Below are 27,258 nucleotides of genomic sequence, written 5' to 3'. Positions count from 1 at the left end.
GATGACGCAAAGAATATACAGAATTACTACCACAGAAAGCCCGCTCTCCTGATACAATATGCTGGAGCTTCTTGCCCCCGCAAACATTCAGGAATCTATTTCCCAGCGGTGTATTTGAGGGCGCCTGCCCGAGGGGCCATCTACCGCTCTTCTATCTCCAGGAGAATCATTCACCAGTGATATATGACGGCGCCGAGCCACTGAAGCAGAGAAACTAGAGCATTTCAAAAAATTACTTGACTATTTTCTCTCGAATTGGGAACAAGTAACACTAACTACATCAGCATAGTAGGGTAGTTCAAGGGCCATCTTCGCCAGCCAACTTTACGCTATATTAAATGAGAAATGTTAAAGAAACTTGTGTAAACAATGTGCAATCAGATGGTTCGTAACTCCTGGAGTGATGCGAAAGGCCTTCGTGAGTGGTTGTTCATCCACCAGCACCTGGACTGGGTGGTTGTTCATCCACCAGCACCTGGACTGGGTGGTTGTTCATCCACCAGCACCTGGACTGGGTGGTTGTTCATCCACCAGCACCTGGACTGGGTGGTTGTTCATCCACCAGCACCTGGACCGGGTGGTTGTTCATCCACCAGCACCTGGACCGGGTGGTTGTTCATCCACCAGCACCTGGACCGAGTGGTTGTTCATCCACCAGCACCTGGACCGAGTGGTTGTTCATCCACCAGCACCTGGACCGAGTGGTTGTTCATCCACCAGCACCTGGACCGAGTGGTTGTTCATCCACCAGCACCTGGACCGAGTGGTTGTTCATCCACCAGCACCTGGACCGAGTGGTTGTTCATCCACCAGCACCTGGACCGAGTGGTTGTTCATCCACCAGCACCTGGACCGAGTGGTTGTTCATCCACCAGCACCTGGACCGAGTGGTTGTTCATCCACCAGCACCTGGACCGAGTGGTTGTTCATCCACCAGCACCTGGACCGAGTGGTTGTTCATCCACCAGCACCTGGACCGAGTGGTTGTTCATCCACCAGCACCTGGACCGAGTGGTTGTTCATCCACCAGCACCTGGACCGAGTGGTTGTTCATCCACCAGCACCTGGACCGAGTGGTTGTTCATCCACCAGCACCTGGACCGAGTGGTTGTTCATCCACCAGCACCTGGACCGAGTGGTTGTTCATCCACCAGCACCTGGACCGAGTGGTTGTTCATCCACCAGCACCTGGACCGAGTGGTTGTTCATCCACCAGCACCTGGACCGAGTGGTTGTTCATCCACCAGCACCTGGACCGAGTGGTTGTTCATCCACCAGCACCTGGACCGAGTGGTTGTTCATCCACCAGCACCTGGACCGAGTGGTTGTTCATCCACCAGCACCTGGACCGAGTGGTTGTTCATCCACCAGCACCTGGACCGAGTGGTTGTTCATCCACCAGCACCTGGACCGAGTGGTTGTTCATCCACCAGCACCTGGACCGAGTGGTTGTTCATCCACCAGCACCTGGACCGAGTGGTTGTTCATCCACCAGCACCTGGACCGAGTGGTTGTTCATCCACCAGCACCTGGACCGAGTGGTTGTTCATCCACCAGCACCTGGACCGAGTGGTTGTTCATCCACCAGCACCTGGACCGAGTGGTTGTTCATCCACCAGCACCTGGACCGAGTGGTTGTTCATCCACCAGCACCTGGACCGAGTGGTTGTTCATCCACCAGCACCTGGACCGAGTGGTTGTTCATCCACCAGCACCTGGACCGAGTGGTTGTTCATCCACCAGCACCTGGACCGAGTGGTTGTTCATCCACCAGCACCTGGACCGAGTGGTTGTTCATCCACCAGCACCTGGACCGAGTGGTTGTTCATCCACCAGCACCTGGACCGAGTGGTTGTTCATCCACCAGCACCTGGACCGAGTGGTTGTTCATCCACCAGCACCTGGACCGAGTGGTTGTTCATCCACCAGCACCTGGACCGAGTGGTTGTTCATCCACCAGCACCTGGACCGAGTGGTTGTTCATCCACCAGCACCTGGACCGAGTGGTTGTTCATCCACCAGCACCTGGACCGAGTGGTTGTTCATCCACCAGCACCTGGACCGAGTGGTTGTTCATCCACCAGCACCTGGACCGAGTGGTTGTTCATCCACCAGCACCTGGACCGAGTGGTTGTTCATCCACCAGCACCTGGACCGAGTGGTTGTTCATCCACCAGCACCTGGACCGAGTGGTTGTTCATCCACCAGCACCTGGACCGAGTGGTTGTTCATCCACCAGCACCTGGACCGAGTGGTTGTTCATCCACCAGCACCTGGACTGAGTGGTTGTTCATCCACCAGCACCTGGACTGAGTGGTTGTTCAACCACCAGCAAATGGACCGAGTGGTTGTTCAACCACCAGCAAATGGACCGAGTGGTTGTTCATCCACCAGCACCTGGACCGAGTGGTTGTTCATCCACCAGCACCTGGACCGAGTGGTTGTTCATCCACCAGCACCTGGACCGAGTGGTTGTTCATCCACCAGCACCTGGACCGAGTGGTTGTTCATCCACCAGCACCTGGACCGAGTGGTTGTTCATCCACCAGCACCTGGACCGAGTGGTTGTTCATCCACCAGCACCTGGACCGAGTGGTTGTTCATCCACCAGCACCTGGACCGAGTGGTTGTTCATCCACCAGCACCTGGACCGAGTGGTTGTTCATCCACCAGCACCTGGACCGAGTGGTTGTTCATCCACCAGCACCTGGACCGAGTGGTTGTTCATCCACCAGCACCTGGACCGAGTGGTTGTTCATCCACCAGCACCTGGACCGAGTGGTTGTTCATCCACCAGCACCTGGACCGAGTGGTTGTTCATCCACCAGCACCTGGACCGAGTGGTTGTTCATCCACCAGCACCTGGACCGAGTGGTTGTTCATCCACCAGCACCTGGACCGAGTGGTTGTTCATCCACCAGCACCTGGACCGAGTGGTTGTTCATCCACCAGCACCTGGACCGAGTGGTTGTTCATCCACCAGCACCTGGACCGAGTGGTTGTTCATCCACCTGCGCTTGAACCGAGCGCGAGGTGGGTCATCCAACAGCAACCCCCCCCCCCTTCCACGCCTCAGTACACAAAACCGTAATAATGTGACAAGTATATAATGCCGATAAATATCAGCACTGAAATTAAGCCAATCAGAAAATACACAAGGAAACTAATATCCCAAATTCAATAAAAAGGATAAACTGTTATCTACACAAGTCAAAAGATATTAGAAACTTAGGTTAAATTCATATACTCCTGTATTGTATGGTCTGGGACTGACCGCCCCCGCGGCCCAGTCCCAGACCAGGCATCCTGCTTGTAGGATGATCGATCAGGCTATTTGTGCCCGCCGCCTGCAGCCCAAAATATGCACCACAGCCCGGCTGATCAATTTGTTTAATCAAATTGGAATATTAAAACTTACAGCACAAAATCACTAAGCTTTCCTTCGACAAAAAGCTACCACTGCTGAAAGTTTTAAGTTATTCAAACGAGGTGTTTCTTCAGTCATTGCTATGAATCCAACACCTTCAATTTTATTAAATACTGTATAGCAGTAAATTTGTAAATTTTCATACACACAGCGTAAACTTAAAGGGTGCCAGCCTGTCCATAAGATGCATCAGCCATTAAAGAATGAAACAGTTTCTTAGAACACCCAATAGTTTTTAACGGAAACTAAAGCGCCATTTTAAAATATTTATAAATTCACACCTACACATTTAAACAAAAATCCCAACCTTATTCTAGGCAGGATAAACACATCACTGTTTAAGTTTGAAGCCGATCAGAAGAACCTTTACTCAAGTCAACGCACGGATTTAAAAATAATAAATGAATAGTCTATATAAAACTGAGCCGAGCGCACCTGCATATAAACCATATCACTGGAGAGGTTAAAACCCGCTATTTGGTTTGTTTGTAATCGTGTCATTACGATTTCGTGAGTCATGTTGACGCACCTGCATATGCCGCCAGTTTCCCCGGCTGACAATAAATCACCGATAAATATCTGAATTTTATCTGATAAGGCTGAAGTTCAAGTTATAAATTAAAATCTTCAAAGAGAAAATTCTGCCAATCACTTAAAGATATTCCTAGTTTATCCACCAGCCAGGTGATGTGACAGTCTCCAACACCTTGACTCTCTGAATGTTATTTCACTAGCTTGTTGCCTAAAAGAAATATGACAGGTTTAAGTTATTCAACTACTAGTACATATAGATATGTGACAAATGTGGGAGAGACATATCAGAAACATCTCTTGTCCTGACGGTGAGTGATGGCTTACACCGCTTGCACTCGAAAAAGCGGCAACTGTAAGGCAGCGTCAAAGTTTTTTCTTTCTTTCTTTAGACGAAGTAGTGGTGAGAGCAAACATACGAATTTTAAATATAGGTACTACAAGGCGAATGACGCAAGAAATTAGTAAAACCATCTAAGTGAGGTCGCCACCATGAGACTCCACGAATATGAACTTACGTCAGTCAATACTAAGTCCCGATTGACTTTTGAGTAGCTCAAATCCCCACTGGCGGAGTGATTAAAAAACCGATACTTATATAAGTCAATAATCCGGAACATCATACCTACCAAGAAAAATATTAAGCTTCATTCGGAAAATTAACTAAATGCTTATACTGAGAATACCAAAGTACTTAGAATTACTGTAACGAGATGAACTATAGAGGGCGAGGTCCTAAATGTACATACTACATAACTTATTGGAGTGAGACATACGAGGAAGTGTAAAACAAACCCAGTGAAAAGCAGGTGTGACACAGGAACAATAAGAAAACACTTGTCAACATACATGGTCCATGACTCTTCTAACCTGCTACCAGCAGACATCAGATATACTGCCGGAACCAACGTAAACGTGTTCAAGGGGAAAACTGGATTACCACCTCGACCAAAGCCAAGATCGGTGTGTCATATGGCTATGTGGGGCAGAAGACTGCTAATACCAACAGCCTGGTTGAAAAACCATAAACTTTGGTAGTGGATACCAATCCCAGGGAAAAGGTGGTGGTGGTAGACTCCAGTACTATTTCTGGTCCAGGCAATGAGTGGGTAATGTGCCTTCGCTGGGGACCTAGACCATGATATCGACCAATCTTAAAGGGTTGTCGCTAGATGTACAGCTTCAAGACCCTTTAAATACCGTTACCTGATAGTAACTCTGGTATAGCTATATGGCCACCAGTGTATTTTTTTTTTTTTTTTTTTGCTGCCTTCCCTAAGTGAGGTTCTCCATCCCCATCTCGAGATACTGTTAACCTCCTCCCCCCAACACACACAATTTATTAAAGTTTTTCTAATGTCAAAATCTCAAGTTTAAACCAAATGGCTCCTTAGGTGGACCATTAATTTACCCTCGGATGGCAGATACTATTATTAGATCCCTTCGTGCACTTTTTTTTTTTTTAAAGCAAACTTTAATCTTGTCTCACAACACACTTGTCACTTTCAGGCTACTACTTTAGCTATTAACTTTCATCTATTTTGATTCAGATATCTTGCCTTCCCCCCCCCCATATGCCTGTCTCCTCCCCCCCCCATATGCCTGTCTCCTCCTCCCCCCCGGATGCCTGTCTCCTCCTCCCCCCCGGATGCCTGTCTCCTCCTCCCCCCCGGATGCCTGTCTCCTCCTCCCCCCCCATATGCCTGTCTCCTCCTCCCCCCATATGCCTGTCTCCTCCTCCCCCCCATATGCCTGTCTCCTCCTCCCCCCCCGGTTGCCGGTCTGCTCCTCCCCCCCGGATGCCTGTCTCCTCCTCCCCCCCGGATGCCTGTCTCCTCCTCCCCCCCGGATGCCTGTCTCCTCCTCCCCCCCGGATGCCTGTCTCCTCCTCCCCCCCGGATGCCTGTCTCCTCCTCCCCCCCCGGATGCCTGTCTCCTCCTCCCCCCCCGGATGCCTGTCTCCTCCTCCCCCCCGGATGCCTGTCTCCTCCTCCCCCCCGGATGCCTGTCTCCTCCTCCCCCCCCGGATGCCTGTCTCCTCCTCCCCCCCCGGATGCCTGTCTCCTCCTCCCCCCCCGGATGCCTGTCTCCTCCTCCCCCCCCAGATGCCTGTCTCCTCCTCCCCCCCCGGATGCCTGTCTCCTCCTCCCCCCCGGATGCCTGTCTCCTCCTCCCCCCCGGATGCCTGTCTCCTCCTCCCCCCCGGATGCCTGTCTCCTCCTCCCCCCCGGATGCCTGTCTCCTCCTCCCCCCCGGATGCCTGTCTCCTCCTCCCCCCCGGATGCCTGTCTCCTCCTCCCCCCCGGATGCCTGTCTCCTCCTCCCCCCCGGATGCCTGTCTCCTCCTCCCCCCCGGATGCCTGTCTCCTCCTCCTCCCCCCCGGATGCCTGTCTCCTCCTCCCCCCCGGATGCCTGTCTCCTCCTCCCCCCCGGATGCCTGTCTCCTCCTCCCCCCCGGATGCCTGTCTCCTCCTCCCCCCCGGATGCCTGTCTCCTCCTCCCCCCCGTGTGCCTGTCTCCTCCTCCCCCCCGTGTGCCTGTCTCCTCCTCCTCCTCCTCCTCCTCCCCCTCCCCCGTGTGCCTGTCTTCTCCTCCTCCTCCTCCTCCCCCTCCCCCGTGTGCCTGTCTCCTCCTCCTCCTCCTCCCCCGTGTGCCTGCCTCCTCCTCCTCCTCCCCCGTGTGCCTGCCTCCTCCTCCTCCTCCTCCCCCGTGTGCCTGCCTCCTCCTCCTCCTCCCCCGTGTGCCTGTCTCCTCCTCCTCCCCCGTGTGCCTGTCTCCTCCTCCTCCCCCGTGTGCCTGTCTCCTCCTCCTCCTCCTCCTCCTCCCCCGTGTGCCTGTCTCCTCCTCCTCCTCCTCCTCCCCCGTGTGCCTGTCTCCTCCTCCTCCCCCGTGTGCCTGTCTCCTCCTCCTCCTCCCCCGTGTGCCTGTCTCCTCCTCCTCCTCCCCCGTGTGCCTGCCTCCTCCTCCTCCTCCCCCGTGTGCCTGCCTCCTCCTCCTCCTCCCCCGTGTGCCTGCCTCCTCCTCCCCCCCCGTGTGCCTGCCTCCTCCTCCTCCTCCTCCTCCCCCGTGTGCCTGCCTCCTCCTCCTCCTCCTCCTCCTCCTCCTCCTCCCCCGTGTGCCTGTCTCCTCCTCCCCCGTGTGCCTGTCTCCTCCTCCTCCTCCCCCGTGTGCCTGTCTCCTCCTCCTCCTCTTCCTCCTCCCCCCGTGTGCCTCTCTCTCTTCATCCTCCTCCCCCCGTGTGCCTCTCTCTTCCTCCTCCTCCACCCGTGTGCCTCTCTCTTCCTCCTCCTCCCCCCGTGTGCCTCTCTTCCTCCTCCTCCCCCCGTGTGCCTCTCTCCTCCTCCTCCTCCCCCCGTGTGCCTCTCTCCTCCTCCTCCTCCTCCTCCCCCCGTGTGCCTCTCTCTTCCTCCCCCCGTGTGCCTCTCTCTTCCTCCTCCCCCCGTGTGCCTCTCTCTTCCTCCTCCCCCCCGTGTGCCTCTCTCTTCCTCCTCCTCCCCCCGTGTGCCTCTCGTGTCTTTCTCCTCCTCCTCCTCCCCCCGTGTGCCTCTCTCTTCCTCCTCCTCCCCCCGTGTGCCTCTCTCTTCCTCCTCCTCCCCCCGTGTGCCCCTCTCTTCCTCCTCTCCTCCCCCCGTGTGCCTCTCTCTTCCTCCTCCTCCCCCCGTGTGCCTCTCTCTTCCTCCTCCTCCCCCCGTGTGCCTCTCTCTTCCTCCTCCCCCCCGTGTGCCTCTCTCTTCCTCCTCCTCCCCCCGTGTGCCTCTCTCTTCCTCCTCCTCCCCCCGTGTGCCTCTCTCTTCCTCCTCCTCCTCCCCCCGTGTGCCTCTCTCTTCCTCCTCCTCCCCCTCTCTCTTCCTCCTCCTCCCCCCGTGTGCCTCTCTCTTCCTCCTCCTCCCCCCGTGTGCCTCTCTCTTCCTCCTCCTCCCCCCGTGTGCCTCTCTCTTCCTCCTCCTCCCCCCGTGTGCCTCTCTCTTCCTCCTCCTCCCCCCGTGTGCCTCTCTCTTCCTCCTCCTCCCCCCGTGTGCCTCTCTCTTCCTCCTCCTCCCCCCGTGTGCCTCTCTCTTCCTCCTCCTCCCCCCGTGTGCCTCTCTCTTCCTCCTCCTCCCCCCGTGTGCCTCTCTCTTCCTCCTCCTCCCCCCGTGTGCCTCTCTCTTCCTCCTCCTCCCCCCGTGTGCCTCTCTCTTCCTCCTCCTCCCCCCGTGTGCCTGTATCCTCCCCCCCCGTTTGCCTGTCTTCCTCCTCCTCCTCCCTCCCCCGTTTGCCCTTCTCCCTCCTCCTCCCCTCGTTTGCCTGTCTTTCCCCCCCGTTTGCCTGTCTTTCCCCCCCGTTTGCCTGTCTCCCCCCCCCGTTTGCTTGTAACACAACGCAGTGTGGTCCTGCCAAAACTGACGCGGGTCCACCTAGAATTAGCTGGTGTTGCTTGGTTTAAGTGAAGCAGTCTCTCAATGTCGAGGCTAGGTGTCGCAGGGTTACTACAACAACCAGTGTGAATGCTACCTATACGCATGTATTTTTAGATTTATAAGGGTAGATCAGTATTCCTTATAATGCTGTGTAACGAAGATGCCTTCATAAATTTTATTTCTCCTGTTTGATATAAGCCATGATGAGAGATGTTAATTCTCGAACAATAGAAAAGTGTCGTTGGAACGAAACCTGGACGCTAATGTGGCTGCTAACCCCCTTAGTAGAGTTTATCTGGAGAGTTTATCTGGAGAGTTTATCTGGAGAGTTTATCTGGAGAGTTTATCTGGAGAGTTTATCTGGAGAGTTTATCTGGAGAGTTTATCTGGAGAGTTTATCTGGAGAGTTTATCTGGAGAGTTTATCTGGAGAGTTTATCTGGAGAGTTTATCTGGAGAGTTTATCTGGAGAGTTTATCTGGAGAGTTTATCTGGAGAGTTTATCTGGAGAGTTTATCTGGAGAGTTTATCTGGAGAGTTTATCTGGAGAGTTTATCTGGAGAGTTTATCTGGAGAGTTTATCTGGAGAGTTTATCTGGAGAGTTTATCTGGAGAGTTTATCTGGAGAGTTTATCTGGAGAGTTTATCTGGAGAGTTTATCTGGAGAGTTTATCTGGAGAGTTTATCTGGAGAGTTTATCTGGAGAGTTTATCTGGAGAGTTTATCTGGAGAGTTTATCTGGAGAGTTTATCTGGAGAGTTTATCTGGAGAGTTTATCTGGAGAGTTTATCTGGAGAGTTTATCTGGAGAGTTTATCTGGAGAGTTTATCTGGAGAGTTTATCTGGAGAGTTTATCTGGAGAGTTTATCTGGAGAGTTTATCTGGAGAGTTTATCTGGAGAGTTTATCTGGAGAGTTTATCTGGAGAGTTTATCTGGAGAGTTTATCTGGAGAGTTTATCTGGAGAGTTTATCTGGAGAGTTTATCTGGAGAGTTTATCTGGAGAGTTTATCTGGAGAGTTTATCTGGAGAGTTTATCTGGAGAGTTTATCTGGAGAGTTTATCTGGAGAGTTTATCTGGAGAGTTTATCTGGAGAGTTTATCTGGAGAGTTTATCTGGAGAGTTTATCTGGAGAGTTTATCTGGAGAGTTTATCTGGAGAGTTTATCTGGAGAGTTTATCTGGAGAGTTTATCTGGAGAGTTTATCTGGAGAGTTTATCTGGAGAGTTTATCTGGAGAGTTTATCTGGAGAGTTTATCTGGAGAGTTTATCTGGAGAGTTTATCTGGAGAGTTTATCTGGAGAGTTTATCTGGAGAGTTTATCTGGAGAGTTTATCTGGAGAGTTTATCTGGAGAGTTTATCTGGAGAGTTTATCTGGAGAGTTTATCTGGAGAGTTTATCTGGAGAGAGTTCCGGGGGTCAACGCCCCCGCGGCCCGGTCTGTGACCAGGCCTCCTTAGGTCAGTGTCCCAGGATGCGACCCACACCAGTCGACTAACACCCAGGTACCCATTTTACTGATGGGGAACATAGACAACAGGTGGAAAGAAACACGTCCAATGTTTCTACTCTGGCTGGGAATCGAACCCAGGCCCTCACCGTGTGAAGCGAGAGCGTTAACCACCATACCTATGATATACCCGGGCCTTGGGTCAGGCTCGTCTGGTGCGTGCCTGGCCAAAACTAGGTTGTTGTTGCTGCTGGTGCTGCTGCTGCTGGTCCACTAACCCACATATCCGTCACAGCCTGGTTGATCTGTGGATATACTCATTTCTGTGTTTATTTCTCCTCTTTCCCTTCACTATAAACTGCCTACCGCCTTCCACACCATTCAGTAATTTCACTTTTACATCTGTCATGCGGGTTATACCTGTGATCGGTTTAGAAGGCTCTTCAACCCTCTCAGTCCAGTCTGAGGCCAGTAATTTCGTCTCTCCTTGTCTCCCGTCTGCGCTAGTTGTGAAGCCATTCATAGTTTTCACTTAGACTATCTTGAAGTTGTCAATTTTATTTTGTATTTTTTTTAAGGCCGCTTATTTAAATCCTGAAAACTTGAACTACTTCCATTCTGTCTTGGTAGACGGTAAGACTTCCCGTTAAATATAGCAAAAAAGGACAGTGTGCTAAGCAAGAGTTTATGGATTGACGTAGTTTCGCTCTAAGAAGAGTTTTTTCCAAGTCAAACGACTCATTTTGTTACGTCTTACTTCAGATGTACATAGTGGAGAAACAACTTGGCCAGACATATTAAACATTATTTCGACCCTCATCTGCTGGTGTCCCCGACACCAAAATATAAGTCTTAATTTAGTTTTACGTCCCGCTGGATTACAGTTTTGACTACATAATGACTAAGCAAAACTGCAGAACACACTATTTACAACATTTCGCTGTGCAGAGCGAAACTGTCCAAACAAAAGTGTTTCATACATGCTGATAAATGGTTCAGAGAACCGACAAGTTGATAAATTGAACATGTGCAACACTTTGGCATCTTTACAAAGGAAACGTTTCGCCCCACAGTGGCTTCATCAGTCCTATACAAAAGAATGGTGAAGATCAGAAGGAGTTTGATATAATCAGTTCCTCAGTCCCGCCGCCTAGTGCTCTTATAATTGCACAAGACTCCAGGTCTTCAAAACTTTCTCAGTATACCTGCTAAACCTTCCAGTGTTCACCAAAACAGTTGAACCTAAACCAAGTTTGTCAGTCTTAATTGCGCTATTCGACTTCAATTACACTGTTGCCTCTGGCGCGCGCAATTACCTGCACTCCTACTTACCCCGAAACCTCCCTCCCTCCACTTCCCTTCCTTCCTCTTAACTGCTACTTTCCGTATTTCTATGCATGAGCGTTTTACTCACCATGTAAAAATCTGAATACAATATTAACTTTACAAACTAGAAGGACCGATAAATTAACACACATTCCCGAAACCAAACACACATGTCAATGTTCTGTAGTAACTTATGAAGTGTACGCGACTAGAATGCTGGATAGCAGGTATAGTCTACACGTATGCTGGATAGCAGGTATTGTCTACACGTATGCTGGATAGCAGGTATTGTCTACACGTATGCTGGATAGCAGGTATTGTCTACACGTATGCTGGATAGCAGGTATTGTCTACACGTATGCTGGATAGCAGGTATTATCTACAAGTATTCTGGATAGCAGGTATTGTCTACAAGTATGCTGGATAGCAAGTATTGTCTACAAGTATGCTGGATAGCAGGTATTGTCTACAAGTATGCTGGATAGCAGGTATTGTCTACAAGTATGCTGGATAGCAGGTATTGTCTACAAGTATGCTGGATAGCAGGTATTGTCTACAAGTATGCTGGATAGCAGGTATTGTCTACACGTATGCTGGATAGCAGGTATTGTCTACACGTATGCTGGATAGCAGGTATTGTCTACACGTATGCTGGATAGCAGGTATTGTCTACACGTATGCTGGATAGCAGGTATTGTCTACACGTATGCTGGATAGCAGGTATTGTCTACAAGTATGCTGGATAGCAGGTATTGTCTACAAGTATGCTGGATAGCAGGTATTGTCTACAAGTATGCTGGATAGCAAGTATTGTCTACAAGTATGCCACACTGTGATGAGCAAATCTTTACTATAGATCTTTTACTGTTTAGGGCGATGCAGTGTTAAAGTTATACCCAGAGCAAAACGCTACTTGTAATAAAGATTTGCTCTGCAGTGAGCACCTCCGTCATACGCCAATACAAGTGACAAAACATGCAACACACCTGATCAATCTAGATACTGTGAGCATTTAACATCTGAAGTCCAAGACTAAAAGTTGAGGAGAAAATTAGACCACTACCTAGAGAAGGTGCCAGATCAGCCAATTTGTGAAGGTTGGCAGCAACAGTTTTGTTGACCAACAGCCGAAAATGAAATCTGGCCACAGGCCATAACTCTGGAAACTGGCCACAGGTATTTCACTGGTCAAACTTTAATGTCAAGAATCAATTCTGTGGACGGACTGTACCTTCAAGAAGTGTATCGATAAAAAATAAGTGCACGAGTTAGAAGTCATAGGCCAAAACTGGAAATTAAGTGGTGGCATATGGTACTAGATATTTCTTCAGCGTTGGACTACTAGAGTGGAAGTCGTGGAGGACAATAGCTACAAACACAAGAATGTAAAGTAATATATGGTAAAGAAGGCACAGACGAGAGGGGAAGACACCTCGAGCATTGATTACACTCTCAATTTTAAGTTGTAGTTCAAGAGGAGACCACGGGAACCCTCCACACTGAATACTTAGCCTAATCAATGCTCACAGTTATATTCATGAAGAAATTAAGCTAACAGGGGCCTGGGAGATGGGAGATAATCAGGTACGATCAGACGAAGATGGTAGCTCCAATTTCATGGATCAAAAGTCTTTCACTAAGGCAGCGCCTCCTCCCTTTCCCCTTTGTAGGGCTCACCGCAGATTCCCCTTTGTAGGGCTCACCGCAGATTACAGTCGTTGACAAAATAAATGGAGATTAAGAAAATCAGTAAATGTCACGTATTAGCTGGCAAATCAGGCCGGAGTCAACACGCTACCTTTCCTCTGAGAAACTTCCCCTCAGTCTACCTGTTGCTGTTCTTGCAACATTGCATAGCTCCCGATGACGCGCACACTATTATATATATATATATATATATATATATATATATATATATATACTATATAATATATATATATATATATATACTATATATATATATATATATATATATATATATATATATATATATATATATATATTTATATATATATATATATTATTGTTTTCAAGTAAAGTTCAAAACGCATAATACAGAGGGTGGTAGAAGAAAACTCTCAGACTGCTCCGGAGAGTAACCTCAGGTTTCCCTGAAGTACGTTCATTCTCTTCTCTGAGGCTCCCCAATCAGTTCTAGAGGTGGTACCTCCCTGGTACCTCCCTATATATATATATATATATATATATATATATATATATATATATATATATATATATATATATATATATATATATATATATATATATATATATATATATATGCAATAAGATCACAGTAAACAGGTGATTTCAGAATATGCAAAACACCCACTGTGAAAGAATAGAGAAATTCCAAGATAATGTGAGTAGTCACGAAAGCGCTTGGAATTTCTCTATTCTTTCACAGTGGTTGTTTTGCGCATATATATATATATATATATATATATATATAATATATATATATATATATATATATATATATATACTATATATCTTGGAATTTCTCTATTCTTTCACAGTGGTTGTTTTGCATATGAAATCACCTGTTTACTGTGATCTTATTGTGTGTGTGTGTGTGTATATATATATATATATATATATATAATATATATATATACATACACAGAGAGACAGAGGGAGAGAGAGATATAGTGTGTGTGAGAGAGTGTGTAGTGTATAGTGTGTGAGTGTGTGTGTGTACTCGCCTATTTGTGGTTGCAGGGGTCGAGTCTTAGCTCCTGTGTGTGTGTGTGTGTGTGTGTGTGTGTGTGTGAGTGTGTGCGTGAGTGTGAGAGTGAGAGTGTGTGTGTGTGTGAGTGTGTGAGTGTGTGTGAGTGTGAGAGTGTGTGAGTGTGTGAGTGTGTGAGTGTGTGAGTGTGTGAGTGTGTGAGTGTGTGAGTGTGAGTGTGTGAGTGAGTGTGTGAGTGAGTGTGTGAGTGAGTGTGTGAGTGAGTGTGAGAGTGAGTGTGTGAGTGTGTGAGTGAGTGTGTGAGTGAGTGAGTGTGTGAGTGAGTGAGTGTGAGTGAGTGAGTGAGTGAGTGTGTGAGTGTGTGAGTGTGTGAGTGTGTGAGTGAGTGTGTGAGTGAGTGAGCGTGTGAATGAGTGTGTGAGTGATTGAGTGAGTGAGTGACTGATTGAGTGAGTGTGTGTGAGTGTGTGAGTGAGTGAGTTAGTATGTGAGTGAGTGTGTAAGTGTGTGTGTCTGTGTGAGTGTGTGTGTGTGTGTGTGTGTGTGAGTGAGTGAGTGAGTGAATGAGTGTGAGTGAGAGCGTGTGAGTGAGTGTATGAGTGAGTGTGTGGGAGAGTGAGTGTGTGAGTGAGTGAGTGAGTGTGTGAGTGTGTGAGTGAGTGTGTGAGTGAGTGAGTGTGTGAGTGAGTGTGTGAGTGAGTGAGTGTGTGAGTGAGTGTGAGAGTGTGAGTGTGTTATATTCAATGGGAAACCAAGTGCCAAGAGAATAAAATCAAATTAGATCCTAGAAATAAGAGGATAGCTTCAACTCGGTGATCAATAGCACGATGGGACTGCTCTTGCAGGATCACAGGCGTGCAGACTATCACTACGTGACCCATTCGACGGGGCACGGATAAGATAGTAAAGGATCAGCAGGCGGGTAGGTGACAACTAGATGACAGCGGGGGCAGAAGGGTAGGTGGCAACTAGACAAAGAGGGTGGATGGTGTGGCAAACAGACGAGGAGCAGGAGGGTGGGTGTGGCAACCAGACGAGAAGGGTGGGCAGGAGGGTAGGTTGTGTGGCAACCAGACGAGAGGGGACGGGGAAGGAAGGTAGGTGGCGGGTGGTGTGGCAACCAGACGAGAAACTCGCCGCAGATGAGCAAAATCAATAGCAGCCACGACCAGCGACCAAGTGCAAGTTTCCTGCACCACAAGTTGCTACGATATACCTTCAAGCTGCTGCTGCTGCTGCCGCCGCCGTACACTTAAAGACTACACACAAGCTTAACATGATGGCTCTCTCAATAGGGGATGCCGGATGAATGAGAAGGCTGCAAGATAGAAAAAGGAAGCCAACAAGGGAAAGGCAGGAGGGAGACAAATGGGGGAAACGAGAAAGCAAAGAGGAGAAAGAACGGAGAGAATGAAGAAAAAAAAAGGAGACTGAAAAGAGGAAATAGAGAGAAAGGGGGCTAGGTTTAACGGGGATTATAGCGTTCATTGGGGGAAGGCTAAACTCGTAGGGGTCATACCGCACCTGAGGAATGGTGAGGCAGATTTGATCCAAATAAATGTGGAAGTGGGGGGAGGGGTTGCAAATCCACCGGCGAGAGGGCGAGGGGAGGGGTAATAAGAGACAAGAGGAAGGATAAAGGGAAGGAAAGGATCGAGAAATGTGGAGATCGAGAGGGAGGATAGAAAAGAGTGAAAAGAAAAACTGGGAATGAAAATGGGGAACAAGAGAGGGAAAGGGAGTGTGGGGTTGTGTTGGTGAATTTGCAGAAAGCTGGAACAAAGATCATTCAACGATCTAAGAGATAAAACTTCACATTCAGCTGCCATATTCCACACACGTAATGAACCCATAACACGAGGGGGGAGAAAATACCAGCCAGTCCATACACTAACAGTAGTTAATTCATAAAAGGGTAAAAACTATCACTACCCATCAGAACAATGGTTCTTAACATATTCTGGATGACTCCCCCATCAGTTTGCTTCTCATCTCCACGCTCCTTCCTTCCTTTCATCCCTTCATATAAAATTCTAAATTTAAACATTTAAAAAAAATTAAATGAAAAAATTGAGAAATTAACTTTCGTTCCTTTTTTTTATTAACATATCGGTCCTCTCCCACCATGGCAGGGTGGTCCGAAAAAGAAAAACTTTCACCATCATTCACTCACTATCTTGCCAGAGGCGCGCTTCTACTACAGTTATAAAACTGCAACATTAACACCCCTCCCAGAGTACAGGCACTGTACTTTCCGTCTCCAGAAATCAAGTCCGGCCTGCCGGTTTCCCTGAATCCCTTCACAAATATTACCCTGGTCACACTCCAACAGCACGTCAAGCCCTAAAAACCATTTGTCTCTATTCGCTCCTATTTAACCCTTAAACTGTCCAAACGTAGATCTACGTTTTTTCAACATTTGAAAGTATGTAAAAAAAGTAGATCTTCCTTTTCTTTTTTTTTACACATTTGAAAACGTGTAAAAAACCTTTGATCTACTTTGTTTTTTGTTATATTTGAAAATGTGTAAAAAAAAAAACGTAGATCTACTTTTGGAGCACTACGCATGTGAACATAGATCTGCTTGGACAGTTTAAGGGTTAATTAACATACTCACGCATGCTTGCTGGAAGTCCCCTTTACCCCCACCCTCCAGTCTTTCCTAGGCCGACCTCTACCCTGCCTTCCCTCCACTAAATTTATACTCTCGAAGTCATTCTATTTTGTTCCATCTTCTCTACATGTTCACACCACCTCAACAACTCCTCCTCATCCCTCTGGATAATACTTTTGGTAATCCCGTACCTCCTCGCAATTTCCAAACAATGAATTCTCTACATTATATTCACAACACACTGTCCTCAGACACGACATCTCCACACACTACTCAGTGCACCACTCGCCTTTTTCCCCTCATCAATTCTAAGATTCACCTCATCTTTCATAGACCCATCTGCTGACATATCCACTCCTAAATATCTGAATACATTCACCGCTTCCATGCTCTCTCCCTCCAATCTAATATCCAATCTTTCATTACCTAATTCTTTTATCCTCATCACTTTACTCTTTCCTATATTCACTTATAATTTTCTTCTTGTATACGCCCTACCAAACTCATCCAACCTCTGCAATATCGCTTCAGAATCTCCCAAAAGCAGAGTCCTCAACAAGGAGCAAGTGTGATAACTCCCACTTTGTGTTAGATTCTTTTTCTTTTAACCCTACACCTCTTGCCAACACCCGAGCATTTACTTTTCTTACAACCCTATCTATAAATATATTGAACAATATAATCTCCCTCTCATACTCTAACCTGAGCCCCACTATCCTCGTAAAAACTTTTCACAGCTTTCAGTAACCTACCTCCTATACCATACACCTGCAACATCTGCCACATTGCCCCCCTATCTACCCTGTTATACGCCTTTTCCAAATCCATAAATGCCACAAAAACCTCTTTAGCCTAAATACTGTTCACCTATGTGTTTCACTGTAAACACTTGGTCTACACACACCCCTTACCCTTCCTAAAGCCTCTTTGTTCATCTGCTATCCTACTCTCCGTCTTACTCTTAATACTTTCAATAATAACTACCATACACTTTACCAGGTATATTCAAAAGACTTATTCCCCTCTAATTTTTGCGCTCTCTTTTGTCCCCTTTGCCTTTATACGAAGGAACTATGCATGCGCTCTGCCAATCCCTAGGTACCTTGCCCTCTTCCATACATTTATTACATAAAAGCACCAACCACTCCAAAACTATCTCCACCTGCTTTTAACATTTCTATCTTTATCCCAACAATCCCAGCTGCCTTTCCCCCTTTTCATTCTATCCACCGCCTCACGAACTTCCCTCTTCACTCCAAGATGTTATTCTTCCTTGCCCTATACACGAAATCAAAGCTTCCCCATCTTCATCAACGTTTAACAATTCCTCATAATATTCCCTCCATCTTCCCGATATCTCTAATTCTCCATTTAATAACTCTCCTCTTCTATTTTTAACTATCAAATCCATTCGTTCCTTAGGCTTCAACTTATTCTCACTCCAAAACTTTTTTTTTATTTTCAAAATTTGTTGATAACATCTCGCTCACTATCTCCTTTGCTCTCCTTTACATTGCTGCACCACTCTCTTAACTTCTTTCTCTTCACATACTCCTCCCTCCTTGCATCATTTCTACTTCGTCAAAACCTGTCATATGCTAACTTTTTCTCCCTTACTACTCTCTCTACATCATTCCACCAGTCGCTCCAGCACCCACTTTCTTGTAACCACAAGCTTCTGCTGAACACTAACACTAAATTTTTAAACCTATCCATACATCTTCAGCCCCCATTGCCTATACTCTCACTAGCCCAAATATCCTCCAATAGTTATTTATATCTTACCCTAACCACCGCCTCCTTTAGGTTATAAACCTTCACCTCTCTTTTACCTGCTGTTTCCATTTTCCATGTATCCCATCTACCTTTTACTCTCACTGTAGCTGCAACTAAAGAGAGATCTGATACATCTGTGGCCCCTCTATAAACATGCACATCTTGAAGTTTACCCAACAGTCTTATCTACCAATACGTAATTCAGTAAACCAAGAACGTAAGAACCATTACGCCCTACATCATATCTTGTATACTTATTTATCCTCTTTCTTAAAATATGTATTACCTATTACCAAACCCCTTTCTATACAAAGTTCAATCAAAGGGCTCCATTGTCATTTTCACCTGGCATTCCAAACTTATCTATCACACCCTCTTTAAATGTTTCTCCTACTTCAGCATTTAGGTCCCCTACCATTATTACTCTCTCACTTGGTTCAAAAGTTCCTACACACTCGCTTAACATCTCCCAAAATCAATCTCTCTCCTCTACGCTCCTGTTCTCCAGGTGCATACACACTTATTATGATCCACTTCTCGCATCCGTCCCTTATTTTAATCCATATAATCCTTGACTTTAAACATTTATATTCCCTCTTCTCCTTCCATAACTGATCCTTCAACATTATTGCTACCCCTTCCTTAGCTCTAACTCTCTCAGATACTCCTGACTTAATCCCATTTATTTCTCCCCACTGAAACTCGCCTACCCCTTTCAGCTTTGTTTTGCTTAGAGCCAGGACATCCAACTTCTTTTCATTCATAACATTAGCAATTATCTCATCATCCGCACTACATCCACGCACATTCCAGCATCCCAGGTTCATAAAGATTTTAATCTTCTCTCTCTCAGTATTTTCTACAGGAGAAGGTGTTACTAGCCCAATGCTCCTGGCATTTTAGTCACCTTATACAACACGCATGGCTTACGGAGGAAAGATTCTTTTCCACTTCCCCATGGAGAAAGAGGGGAATAAAGAAGAACAAGAACTATTAATTAAAAAGAAAAACCTAGATGTGTGTATTATATATATACTTGTGCATGCCTGTGTAGTGTGATCTGAGTAAGCAGAAGTAGCAAGATATACCTGTTATCCAGCGTGTTTTTGAGACAGAAAAAACACCAGCAATCCTACCATCATGTAAAACAGTTACAGGTTTGTTTCACACTCACTTGGCAGGACGGCAGTACCTTCCTGGGTGGTTGCTGTCTACCAACCTCCTTAACTTCACTATTTTTAATTATTCAAGAGTGTTTAAGGAGCAGATAGCAATTACACACAACTGCATTCATTATTTATTCTTTGCTTTAGGTTGGTGCGAGTCTTCCACCCCCCCCCCCCGGTAAAGAACTGCTGCATTAGAGCATCTTATCAGTTAAAAAGTTTAATCTAAAATGCCCATGAGCTCTGTACGGGTATGCCAGATCTCAAATACCATGCAAAAAGAAAATGGTAGGATGAAGCCTAATACAAGTTTTTAAATTGTGGTTCACAGTCAATGGCGCGCACAGTGCACATAGGGGAGGGAGCCGTAGTGCCTATAAGCAGATATCCTGAAATGTGACCATTTTACTTTTAGTCTGCAAATTCGTCTCAGCTACAATTACAGTGTCGAGTTAGGGCAGATATATTGACGTATTTAAGAACCCTTTTAAAATTTGCTACGCGTCTGTAGAGCTAACGGGACTTCCACTTTCCCCATTACAAAAACTTATACTGGGGCCAGAAAATCAGAATGCTGTGGCGTGTATTTGACATGCCCCGGACATCAACACAACTCCACGAGAATCAGGGATAGGAAAAAAGAAAGATGAAATTTGAAAAAGAGAAGACAGAAAAAGAGTAGGGAGATAAAGTTGAGGGAGAGGGAAAGACTGCTGCGGAAGCTGTGAGGAGAGGGAAATGCGGCATTAGGGAGAGTAATGAGGGAAAATAGAAGGAAAGGTAGGTATGTGTACTCGCCTATTTGTGGTTGCAGGGGTCGATTCATTGCTCCTGCCCCGCCTCTTCACTGATTACTACTAGGTCCTCTCCCTCAATGCTCCTTGAACTTCATCAAACCTCGTTTTAAAACTATTACCTGGAGTTTACCTGGAGAGAGTTCCGGGGGTCAACGCCCCCGCGGCCCGGTCTGACCAGGGGTCATGGTGGATCAGAGCCTGATCAACCAGGCTGTCACTGCTGGCTGTACGCAATCCAACGTACGAGCCACAGCCCGGCTGGTCAGGTACCGACTTTTTTTTTTTACGTCACTTGCCAGACTATTCCACTTCCTGATAACTCTATGACTAAAGAAATACTTCCTAACATCCCTTTGACTCATCTGAGTCTTCAACTTCCAATTGTGGCCCCTTGTTTCTGTGTCCCATCTCTGGAACATCCTGTCTGTCCACTTTGTCAATTCCTCGCAGTATTTTGTATGTCGTCATCATGTCTCCCTTAACCCTCCTGGCCTCCAGTGTCGTCAGGCAGATTTCGATTAACCTTTCTTCGTAGGGCATTCCCCTTAGCTCTGGAACAAGTCTTGTTGCAAACCTTTGCACTGTCTCTAATTTCTTGACATGCTTGACCAGATGTGGGTTCCAAATTGGTGCTGCATACTCCAGTATGGGCCTGACGTACACGGTGTAGAGTCTTGAACGATTCCTTACTGAGGCAGGGAGAGAGCGAGGGAGGAGAGAGAGCGAGGGAGGAGAGAGAAGCAGGAGGAGAGAGAGCAAGGGAGGAGAGAGAGCGAGGGAGGAGAGAGAGCGAGGGAGGAGCGGGGGGGGGGGAGGAGAGAGCGAGGGGGAGAGAGAGAGCGGGGGAGGGGGGAGAGAGCGAGGGGGGGAAAGAGCGAGGGGGAAAGAGCGGGGGAGGGGGGAGAGCAGGGGGGGGGGGAGGGGGAAAGAGCGGGGGGGGGGGAGGGGAGAGCGGGGGGAGGGGGGGAGAGAGAGGGGGGGGGAGAGAGCGGGGGGGGGGGAGGGGGAGCGAGGGGAGAGAGGGGGGAGGGGAGAGAGCGAGGGGGGAGAGAGCGAGAGAGGGGAGGGGAGAGAGCGAGGGGGGAGAGAGAGAGCGGGGGGAGAGGGGAGAGCGAGGGGGAGAGAGAGGAGGGGGGGAGAGAGGGGGAGCGAGGGGGGGAGAGAGAGAGAGGGGGAGAGAGAGGGGAGAGGGGGAGAGGAGAGAGGGGGAGAGAGAGGAGGGGAGAGAGCGAGGGGGAGAGAGCGAGGGGGGAGGGGGAGAGCGAGGGGGAGGGGGAGAGCGAGGGGGAGGGGAGAGCGGGGGGAGGGGAGAGCGAGGGGGGGAGAGCGAGGGGGGGGAGAGCGAGGGGGGAGAGGAGCGAGGGGGGAGAGAGCGAGGGGGGGAGAGAGCGAGGGGGGAGAGAGCGAGAGAGCGAGGGGGGAGAGAGCGAGGGGGGAGAGCGAGGGGGGAGAGAGCGAGGGGGGAGAGAGCGAGGGGGGGGGAAGGAGAGCGAGGGGGAGAGAGCGAGGGAGAGAGAGCGAGGGAGAGACAGAGACAGACAGAGAGAGAGAGAGAGAGAGAGACAGAGAGAGAGAGACAGAGAGAGAGAGAGAGAGAGAGAGAGAGAGAGAGAGCGAGGGAGAGAGAGCGAGGGAGAGACAGAGAGACAGAGAGAGACAGAGATAGAGTGTTAAGTTAGTAGTAATGTACATGATGAAACAAATGGAAACTGCCCAATAAAAAACAGTCAAGTGAAACATGCTAAGAGTTATCAGTTAACGTAAAGTCCACTTCAGAGAAACATACGCAGGGTCATAGTTGGTACTACTGTCGCAAAATTGATAAGAATTAATAAATATAAAATAAAAAGTTAACATTTAAACAAAATACTTGGTTATTTGTCAGTTAATTCAACGAAATCACTGCAGTATCAAAGTGAAAAGAAAATTGTTATAAGCAAATTTCTTGCAGGGTAATGCCTGAATGAGCAGAAGAAATAATTCCCCAATATTACAAGGAAATGCGTTCTTAAAGATCATGGTATACACTAGTATACAGTAATGTAAATATACTACAATAAAGGTCACATTTGCGGATGTCGGATGAGCCATCAATGTACGTGATTGGGAGTGACACTGTGGGCTTGCCATAACGGCCCAGAATTAGTACTCGGCAACCTAATATCACTTCACTACGTCAATTCCTGAAATCTTCAAACAAAATTGCAAATATTTAAATTAGGTCAGGTGAGAAACCTATAAAAAGTATATTTAACCACAAATAAACAAATTATAAAAAAACGGCCACTATAAATCTGCAAACGAAGTGGAAGAGCCTAACGAGAAAATTTGTAAATTATATGAATAACGATGGTGGTACGAGAATGGGTTGCTGGTAGACATACCCTCATCGACTGCAACACCCCACAATGGGCAACCGACACCATGCCCAGCCCTTCTAGGGTAGGGTAGGTGCCTGAGCCCAAGCTTGCAGCTCACAAGACTGTCATTCCCATTAGTCCCCTTGGGGCGGGGATGGCAGACCAGAGAGGCCTAGCTTGTGGCTAGGCCTGGGGATAGTTGGTCCCAAAGATGAAGAGGCACTTGTGCCTCCTCCCATGGGAGACTTAGGTCTCACACACTCAAGACAGGGAGCCAAGGCCGGGCCACCACTTGGAAAAGGCCCGGGCCGGGAGTATACCGGCGAATCTTTAATAATAATAATAATAATAAACCCCACAATGTTTTGGATGGGGCGACATTCCATAACTTATAAATTAGGCTAATTACAGCTATAATGCATTAGTGTTTGTACATACGTAAAAACTTTTTCCCAATAACTTCTGAAATGTTAAAAACTCGCGGGACATTAGGAAAATCTTGTGAGCTGTTAAAATTAGCAAACCTGAAAATAGTGAAGGTTTATCGTACATCTTAATTATATTTCCAACCCTAAGTTATAACCAAACTGAACTGCTGAAATTCATGCGAGGTTAATGGTTTGTATATAGAGCAAGACTAGATAATGAGAAATTTAATGAGGAGTGTGTTAGTTGTTGAGCAATTACAAAACTTGCCATTAGACAAGTTTGGCAATCATCAGCCCTGTACTTTAATCTCTCTCTCTCAGAATTATTCTATCTTGATACATAGAAATTTAAACAAATCTGTATTTTTTATTGTAAAAATGGTTGTATGTAAATGCAAAATGAAGAGACTGCACAAAGGGGAAAAAAAGTCTACGTACGGTAACATGATAGATAAATGACAGTGGTATGAGCGCGCTATATTTCGCTCTCAGATAAACCATACCCCCGGCCGGGATTGAACCCGCTGTCATAGTCTCAAAACTCCAGCCCGTCGCGTTAGCCACTAGACCAGCTAGCCACAATAAGATTCATCCAACTAGGTATATTTCTACACCATAGGAATGTTAGCACAGGCACCTCTGTGACCACACATGCAAGTTTTTACTTGCATTTGTGGTCACAGAGGTGCCTGTGCTAACTTTCCTATGGTGTAGAAATATACCTAGTTGGATGAATCTTATTGTGGCTAGCTGGTCTAGTGGCTAACGCGACGGGCTGGAGTTTTGAGACTATGACCGCGGGTTCAATCCCGGCCGGGGGTATGGTTTATTTGCAATCGTGTCATTACGATTTCTTGAGTCGCTCTCAGATCGTCTTCAGCACACATTCATGACAGATCTGAATATACTGTAAATCAGTCTCACCCGTTTTATTTATTCAACCAAGTCAAGCACAGCCCCGTGAGTTGCACACTAATATAAGCCATTTGTATTTACCTGGTAGGTGTTGTCGAAGGAATCATACATAAACCTGGTGATGAGCGAAGTTTTCCCAACTGGAATAAAAGAAAACAACATTAAAACAACCATTACAAACACTTAACAGATAATAGCATGCACGTACAAAATGATACACCTTATTAGGAATATTTAGACAACTACCAAACTTGCAATATTATAAAAGAATATATATTTACACACAAAATATGTAGTAGTTTGACCACTTGAACATTACACAAATGAGTCTGCAATTTACGAGTCAAGTATAAATCACGAACAATGCTAATGAAGCTCTTAACATTACTCAGGAATGGAGAAGACATTTTCAATTCTGAATATATCCTCCCTCCCTCCTTTACCCCTCATCTCTCCCTCATCAAGTAGCACGAAAGGGACATGTGAAAGATCTAAGTAATTATGTCTACTAACCATTCTTTTGAAGAGTGCAATAAGGCAAATTACGACAGCCAGGAAAATGATTGACGGACGAGAGCATTCAAATCTGGGAAAATAGTGTCAAGGATGACTATTCAAATATCTTGTGCTCCCTAGTTTAGGAGTATTGTTCAATACTGACGGCTCCGTTGAGGGCGGGGAAAATATCAAGAGCTGGAATAGAGATCACTGACGGCCCGCATAGAGCATTTAAATAACTGAGAATACATCAACCCTAAATACGTACTCGCTGGAGCAGAGGAGAGATGCATGATATGAACGTGGAAAGTACCTCAGAGTCAAGACCCACATTTGCTCACTGCTGTAACAGAGTGAGGAGATATGGGAGGAAGTTTAAAATAAATCCAGTGAAAAGCAGGAGCTCCCTGGGCACAATAAGAGAACACCACCAAATCCGTGGTCCCAGACTATACATCTTACAGAAAATATGAAACGGGACAAGTGTAGAGATAGAGGAAACTGGACAAGTATCTCCATCAAACAGGACGTGATCGCTATGCAAGCCAGCGGGTCCTCCAGCAGCAACAGCTTGGTTGACCAATGCCGGGCTGCTGCTCCTATCATCAATCCCTTGTCTGTTCGTCCCTCACCTACTCCCGCCCCCGACCATCCCGCCCCTACTCATCCTCCTCGCCCCTCCCGCCCCTACTCGTCCTCCTCGCCCCTACTCGTCCTCCTCGCCCCTCCCCGTCCTCCTCGCCCCTCCCGCCACTACTCGTCCTCCTCGCCCCTACTCGTCCTCCTCGCCCCTCCCGCCCCTACCCGTCCTCCTCGCCCCTCCCGCCCCTACCCGTCCTCGCCCCTCCCGCCCCTACCCGTCCTCCTCGCCCCTCCCGGTCCTCCTCGCCCCTCCCGCCACTACTCTTCCTCCTCGCCCCTCCCGGTCCTCCTCGCCCCTCCCACCACTACTCTTCCTCCTCGCCCCTCCCGCCCCTACCCGTCCTCCTCGCCCCTCCCGCCCCTACCCGTCCTCCTCGCCCCTCCCGCTCCTACCCGTCCTCCTCGCCCCTCCCGGTCCTACTCGTCCTCCTCGCCCCTCCCGCTCCTACTCGTCCTCGTCGCCCCCCGTCCTCCTCGCCCCTCCCGCCCCTACTCGTCCTCCTCCCCCCTCCCGCTCAGACTCGTCCTCCTCGCCCATCCCGTTCCTACTCGCCCTCCTCGCCCATCCCGTTCCTCCTCGCCCATCCCGTTCCTACTCGCCCATCCCGTTCCTACTCGCCCATCCCGTTCCTACTCGCCCATCCCGTTCCTACTCGCCCATCCCGTTCCTACTCGCCCATCCCATTCCTACTCGCCCATCCCGTTCCTACTCGCCCTCCTCGCCCATCCCGTTCCTACTCGCCCTCCTCGCCCATCCCGTTCCTACTCGCCCTCCTCGCCCATCCCGTTCCTACTCGCCCTCCTCGCCCATCCCGTTCCTCCTCGCCCATCCCGTTCCTACTCGCCCATCCCGTTCCTACTCGCCCATCCCGTTCCTACTCACCCATCCCGTTCCTACTCACCCATCCCGTTCCTACTCGCCCTCCTCGCGCATCCCGTTCCTACTCGCCCTCCTCGCCCATCCTGTTCCTACTCACCCTCCTCGCCCATCCCGTTCCTACTCACCCTCCTCGCCCATCCCGTTCCTCCTCGCCCATCCCGTTCCTCCTCGCCCATCCCGTTCCTACTCACGGCCCCACATAATTAAGGCCACTTAAGTTAAAAGCTTAAAGCTGATACTTAAAGATCCGGTACGTACCCAACAACGAATTCTTTATTCAAGGGGAACCCTACACCCGTAAGGGTAATACAACACTGAAAAAATGTAAGATAACCAGTTTTAAGCCAAGTAGAGGGTGGATCTAATTCCTTGGATCAAGAGCACTTCAGCACCAAGGCACCCCCCACTGAATGGTGACTACTACGCTTGACCTTGATTAATTCTTTCCTCATTTCTATGGAAAAGGATATTTGTGTACAGTTCAGAACGTTTATTAAAGGAAACGTTTCGCCACGAGTGACTTCTTCAGTCCTCATACAGAGGAAGCTAACACAGGCTAAACATTAAAATGGTATAAAATACCGACAGGTTGTTAGGTAAGACACACATGCAACAGTTAGGTATCTTTATTATGAAACGTTTCGCCTACACAGTAGGCTTCTTCAGTCAAGTACAGAAAAGTTGATAGAAGCAGAAGATTCTTGAAGACGATGTAATCAGTCCATCACCCTTAAAGTTTTGAGGTGGTCAGTCCCTCAGTCTGGAGAAGAGCATTATTCCATAGTATGAAACAATATGGAGATGAAGTGACAGAATGGAGCTTTTTATACCTCTTGGCGCTATAAAAAGCTCCATTCTGTCACTTCATCTCCATATTGTTTCATACTATGGAATAATGCTCTTCTCCAGACTGAGGGACTGACCACCTCAAAACTTTAAGGGTGATGGACTGATTACATCGTCTTCAAGAATCTTCTGCTTCTATCAACTTTTCTGTACTTGACTGAAGAAGCCTACTGTGTAGGCGAAACGTTTCATAATAAAGATACCTAACTGTTGCATATGTGTCTTACCTAATAACACAGGCTAATACAGTAGTCAGTGCAGGTGACCTGCAGCGTGAGGTGAGGGATAACAGTGCAGGGGACCTGCAGCATAAGTGAGGTGAGGGATGACAGTGCAGATGACCTGCGGCGTGAGGTAAGGGATGACAGTGCAGGTGACCTGCAGCGTGAGGTGTGGGATTAGTGCAAAAAAAAAAAATCCAGTGCTCTACTGTACCACTGTAACAGACTGTGCTGAACACTGAACGAAGGATTTAAGTGCCAACTGATCATGCAGATCCGTTTATCAATAATTGT

At 47.8% G+C, this 27,258-nt stretch overlaps 1 protein-coding gene across 1 annotated transcript in view; it reads right to left on the bottom strand.

The window, feature by feature from the left end:
• The window catches only part of Rab6 (RAS oncogene family member Rab6), a gene marked incomplete in the record, with an annotated part of 227,243 nt that overhangs the window by 161,187 nt on the left and 38,798 nt on the right, over positions 1–27,258 (bottom strand). The window contains 1 exon segment of the mRNA XM_070088810.1: positions 23,959–24,017. Coding sequence (XP_069944911.1) covers positions 23,959–24,017 — 59 coding nt within the window.

Source organism: Cherax quadricarinatus, chromosome 2 (genome assembly GCF_038502225.1).
Source record: "Cherax quadricarinatus isolate ZL_2023a chromosome 2, ASM3850222v1, whole genome shotgun sequence".
Classification (NCBI taxonomy): domain Eukaryota; kingdom Metazoa; phylum Arthropoda; class Malacostraca; order Decapoda; family Parastacidae; genus Cherax; species Cherax quadricarinatus.
This window is presented reverse-complemented; position numbering and strand designations above follow the sequence as displayed.